The following is a 6,000-nucleotide window of genomic DNA, read 5'->3' as shown; positions in this document are numbered from 1 at the left end:
GTAAATATCCTCCCTCCTCCCCCCCCAACTTTTCTTTTAATTAAAAGGTAAAGAGTGGGTTATCCACTCTATTGAGCGAACCCAGTTTCATCACCGGATGCAATAGATGCTGTTGAAGGTCAGCCGGATGTCATGATTTGTCCGATGTTAGGTACCGCCAGAGGTTTGGCAGAGTTGCAAGGGCCACGGTCACCGAAGATTTAAGATGGAGGGATCAGAGTTTGCTCGAGGTTAAGGAGAGGTCGCAGATTCTACTGGACACGTGTGACTACTGGGCATCTGTGACGGCATCTGTGACATACGAAGAGCTTCATGGCTCATCGTATTCCACCAGTGTAAATAAATATTCTGAGTCGTATGCACAGGTGGGTTAGAGTAAATTCGTGTAAATTCAGTCAAATGCAACACACTTATTATGGCTGTTACAGATATCATTTTCAAGCTGTTGGTGCCTGAAAAAGTTGTCACCGTTTTCTGTGCTTCAACCACCACGGCATGGCCGGACAGCCCACCATAACATTTCGAACCCCGGCACACGGAACCCAAGTACACAACCCGGCACTCACAACCCATCACCCTCCCTCACTCCACCCCCTCCCACCAATTGGCACAGGGGCTACTGCGAATGTGGCAGACTGCCAGCCGGACATAATATCTGGCAGCCTGAAGAACGTGCCATTTTTTTCCCTTTAATTCATTCCTGTTTTTACAATTTTTTTTCCTTTATGTTAAAACCCAGCCATATGGAAAGTGAACGTGGGCAGATGGAACGTAGACGTAGGCTGACCCAGGAGAATGCAATGTCAAGTCTCAATGATAGTATAGAGTACTAGCTGTACTACCCGGCTTCGCCTGGGACTTGGATTCACCACGGGCGGCCGCCTTTGTCTCCCCAGTGGCGATGTTCACACACAACACACCAGTTACTCGTTTGAGGCTGAGTCGACCTTGGTGGAGGCCCAGGACCGGTTAAAATAATTGCCACCGTTGGTGGCCGTGAGCGGGAATCGAACTCGGGTCGCCAGGTTCGTAGCATAGCGCGCTAACCACTACACTACAATGCGTTACGCTTCCACGTGCGCGGGTCACATGACATATTTGACGTCACAGCTCATTTGCTGTGCCAAAAAAATGCATTATTGAGCTCCCCCCCCCAAAAAAAAACCAAAAGTGTATTTTTATAATGTTTGCATGGTGTACAGTCTGGAAAGTACCCACATGGCAAATTTCCAGTTTGTTGCATGTCGGGAAGTACGCTAAACATTTTGAACAGACACATATTCACAATTTTGTCTTTTATAAATATGGAGATAAAGCAGGCTTTATTATTATTATTTTAAAAGCAAACAATCTCAATGGAGCTGCTGTGGACCAGCTAAATGATTTGTCACAGCAGTGTCATGTGGGTTAAGTTAGCTTTCACGAATTACTTCTGCGAATGGATCCGTGACCATACTTTGTAAATATGCACGTCTAATAAGCCAAGTTTTGTTCGTGGTTAACCTTTGTTGGCCGATGGTCTTGCTTCTGAGTTTTCTTGTTGATGTTTTTGTTGTTGTCGAGATTGCACAGCAGTGTTCTCCTTTCAGGGGCTTTCACTTCTTGGAGGCAACGTCAAATTGGATCCTATTCGGGCGAGGGTTTCCAGAGTCCACAAAGAATACCTGTAAATAATAAACCCTTCTCCATGGGATCATGACATCACAGGTGTGACACCACATTCTACCTCGTTTATAAAACCACACTGAACAATGGATAACGGGGAGAGAAAAACTAAATATACATAAAAATGATCATACATTCATATTGCCGCTGAAATCTAGTAAAAAAAATGTACTGAAGGCTGGCAAGTTTATTGACAGCAAACGGGCCTGGGCAGGACACGTCGCAAGAAGAGTTTACATCAACATAGGCCAATCAGTTTCAAAGAAGCCAATATATTATTAGAACATGTTTGTTTGCATGTTCACGGCAAGCACTGTGGTTCATGCAGACTTGATTCCTTGCAAAAAGTATATATTGGTTGCTTGAACATCGCAACACCTGTTTTATTGCCAGAAAGGGTAAAACCTATTTTTATTTTTCAGACAGAATGGCAGTCAAAGAAGAGAACACGCCCGTGAGTGGATCGGGGGGGGGGGGTCGTGAGATCAGCTCGTGTGATGGATCGTTGCTTCACAGGACTGTGAGAAATTACGACAGCTTGGGCAGACCTTCATCCAGCGATGGGTAGATCATAGCTTATGACAATTATGTAGTTTTGTTTTTTTAAATGAAGGTTAACATCGGCAACAAATAAAGGGTTTTCTGAAACCCACGCATAGGCTCATTTGACCCAGAAAAAAACCACAACAACTGTCCTCCCCCTAAACGCCGACGATTCCACATGGGCTACGAGTTTGGAGAAACTTTAACGTGTTGCTCCTCCGCCGTCCATGCATGAGACCAAGGCGCCGGAAAGACGGAGATTAAAATAACAGCATTTGAATGACGCATTTTCAATTACGCCTTCGTCTTAAGCAGTCGGCCTCGCAGCTGCGACACTCCAGCTGCATCTGGAGGTTTGCACGTGTTCGCGCGATCCTTTTTTTGCGTGCACCCCCCTCCCCAACTCCCCCATCATTGATGCCTTCCTACTAAGTCTTCATCCATAATGTCTTCATAACACCCGGATTTTTGTCTTGCAGAGCTACGTTGGGGGTCGCGGGCTGGCAGGGAGAAACTCGAAGAAGGGGTGGGCCAGGTGGAGAAGTTTTTCTCAAATATTTTTTTTGTTTCTGTTGCTGTGGAGGTGGAGACACAAAGTCGGGGGAGGTTGTAACTGGGGCGGTGAAGGTGGAGCGGAGAGAGTCGGCTGAGACGCACGGGGAGATTTAGGAATGAAGCCACGGGGTTTCTGCTGCTGCTGCTGTTGCAGTGATTGGGGATTGGCGGACGGGTCGTGAGAGGGAGTGGAAACTCGAGCGCTTGGCTGGCGGGGAAGGGACGTTTGCAAAGCCTCATCTGTGCAGCAGCGTGCTGCAATTGGCCACCAGAGCCCCCCCACCCCATCTCCCCTCTGGTATTATGGGAGGCACCGATCCAGGCCGGTCTGGCGGCGAGCAGTGTAAACATCGCAGCACTGCCGCTGCAGAGACGAGAACGAGGAAGACCACCGCGCGCGCCTCCCGAAAATCTCTGAGAAGTTGGGCACCGGATGATTCGGCCAAGATGAAGATGCACGGAGGGAGCGTGGCGATTCGGCTGGCGATGATGATGCAAGGTAAAGAGACATTTTGCGAATGGGCACTTTTTAAAACAAATTCTGGCCGCTTCTCAAAAGTGTATTTGTGGAGGCGAATGGCAGATCTGGGTCGCCGTGGCTCTTTAAATTCCAATGTGGGTCAAATTAGTGAAATATTTACAAGTAGGAAAATATTTTGAAAAGATCAAAACCCCCCAGTAAGCATAGCATTAAGCATAGCTTAATTGTGATTTACTACAAGCTTTGCGTGACATCCAGTTAGCTCTCAACTACTGAGAACGTAAACAAAGCGTTTTGCTTGGCCCGACATTCGGACACGTATGTGTTCCTGTGACATGCGAGAGTCGGTAGATCTCACGTGTGGAAGAGGAGAGCACGTGAAGAATTTAACAATGAAACAAAGTAAAAGTGACAATGTCCAAAAGGATTTTCGTAACTTCATGTTATATTCATATTAAAATGCAATAACGGCATCGGCGTTAGTGGCTACTGATCGACAAAAAGAGAAATTTCAATAAAATTGTAATGCTTTTAACATATTTTTTGGTTGTAACATTTTTTCCGTGCCTTTTAAACTTTAAACTCTTAAGATATTGAAGTTACCATGAAAAAACAGAACAGGGCACGCGCCTGATTGTATTGTTAAATGTAAGTTTTGGTGTTTTAAACGATGGTAAATCAATACGTTCGGAAGTGATGAATCAAAATATATTTTTTTATTCTGAAAAACAAGTCAAATGCCGGGTTGAGGTTTGCTTGCAAGGATGCGGCGGGAATGCAACGTCTAAAAATATTCACGAATTATTGTAGTAAACAGAGAAAGCCGGCTCGGGGCATGAGCGAGCGGACCAGGGGACGCCATCTCGCGGGGAAGAGAAGGCAGTGCTGCTCAGCACTTTAAATAGTGAAGGGGTGACGTGGGGGAGACAAAACAAATATTCAAGAGTGGCTGTAGGGTGGCCCAAGAGGCTAATGCTATGTCCGTGTAAGAGAAAACTGAGCCAGAACTGTTGAGATCCTGGGTTTAAATCTTCAGGGTCCCGCCCGACATAACACCCAAGTTTCCATGTGAAGCAAGTTCAACTCGTCTCATCCTGCCCAGCAGCGTCTGCATTAATAACAAAAATCACGACCAAATTTGCAATTATTTCAGTTGGAAGAATAATGCGGCGCAGAGGCAGCGGTTGAAATTGTCACTAATCTTCACAGCGTATCCGTGTGTAATCCAGTTGCCAGTAATACCAAACAAAACTATGATTTTAGACAAATCTGGACAAAGCTTAGAATATTTTCCCAATAGCACGTGTCTCTCTCTACTATGGTATTGCATTCCAGAAAATGAAAAAAAACTCACCCTTGCCCCAAATGCCGATGACGTGTTTGGGGTATAACCGGTATATGGAAAAGAGTTACAGAAGCGAAACAACTTACTGTGTTTTGTCACCATCATCACCGTGATGAGATGTTCTATTTAATAATCACCATGCCACTATGATGTCTCAAGAGGCCTTTGTTATATTAAAACGACATTCGTGACAATAAAAACATTTATTATTTTTAGCAACAGATCATTCGTCAGAAAATTTGTGATTGTACTGCACTGTGCCCTCTTACTGCCACCATCGCCCCGCAACAGCCCACAACACCCAAGCACTTCGAGCCATTGTTATATTGCACTATGCTCCGGCTTCACAAACCCGCACTGAGCAGCCCGGTGATCAAACATGATCAAATAGTGCCCCGCGACTGGCATAGTGTAGGTAGGAGGCCCTCATCTAGCAGTGGATTATCGAAACGGGCTGCACGTGTGCAATCTCGACGCGCGTGAAGGACGAACACACGTGCACACGCCATCTGCTGTCGAGTTAAGAGCCGTAACGAGGCCCAAAGACAGGAATTTATAGAATAATTACGTGGAGGCTACCCCCTTTTCAGCTTAAGAAAGGATTTCATTTTTATTGCCACAAATGCCTTTTCCCCCCCTCTCTCTCTCCGAACCAAACGCTAAAATCGAGCCTACTCTCCCACGGCCGTCTCCTATTCCGCACGTCGCTCTGCATACCTCCCCCCCCCCCCAGCAACTCCTCTTGCGCCGTTTCCTCGACTCCGCTTGGCTCACGCCTCCGCGAGAAGCCATGCACGCGTCTGAGCGTCCGTCTGGAGTCTGAGCGTCCGTCTGGCGTTGAATAGGCAGGAATGGCGCGCTCGTTTTTACTCTGTGCAGGCAACGCAGTCGAACTTTTTCTAAGCGGAGGAGAGCGGCCGGCGTATCGTATTTTATTGATTTTTTTTACCTACGTGACTTTACCGAAAAAAAAACAAAGAGTATGTATCGTAAAGAGTCATCCATTTCCAACAACAACGTAAAGAAACTCGGGCACGCTACAAAAAAATTCCAGGCGGGGGGGGGGGTTCCTAAAATGTAGTCCCTTTAAATTTTAACTACCTCCAGATTTGCCATGGGCTGCAATGGGTCCCACCTTCACAGGCCGTTACAGCATCTCGTATTAGTGCTGCTTCAAAGGCTTGCAGATATTCATCTCATGGTAGCAGGCCTACATTTTTGAAGTTCAAGAATATGGCAAAGCAGCTTTAGAATTATGTTTTTTTGCTCGCCTGACTTACGCCAAAAAACAATTGCATCATGGTTTTCTTCGCTCGTTTGTGAAAGTGTTCCTCTGTGGTTCGAAGTGAACGAGATTTGTTTCTTGGGAATAGCGATTATAAAATGGGTCACATTTCACTGTTTCATCGCA

General features: G+C 46.0%; 1 protein-coding gene across 1 annotated transcript in view; it reads left to right on the top strand.

The window, feature by feature from the left end:
* The first annotated feature begins 2,719 nt into the window (after positions 1 to 2,719).
* The window catches only part of ITGA11 (integrin subunit alpha 11), a 102,454-nt gene continuing 99,173 nt past the window's right edge, over positions 2,720 to 6,000 (top strand). Inside the window, exon 1 of the mRNA XM_032948720.2 lies at positions 2,720 to 3,262. Coding sequence (XP_032804611.2) covers positions 3,067 to 3,262 — 196 coding nt within the window. The 5' untranslated portion in view covers positions 2,720 to 3,066. The remainder of the gene's footprint in view (positions 3,263 to 6,000) is intronic.

This window comes from Petromyzon marinus, chromosome 1, assembly GCF_048934315.1.
Source record: "Petromyzon marinus isolate PM22_M1 ecotype Great Lakes invasive population chromosome 1, UKy_Petmar_22M1.pri1.0, whole genome shotgun sequence".
NCBI classification, from domain to species: domain Eukaryota; kingdom Metazoa; phylum Chordata; class Hyperoartia; order Petromyzontiformes; family Petromyzontidae; genus Petromyzon; species Petromyzon marinus.
This window is presented reverse-complemented; position numbering and strand designations above follow the sequence as displayed.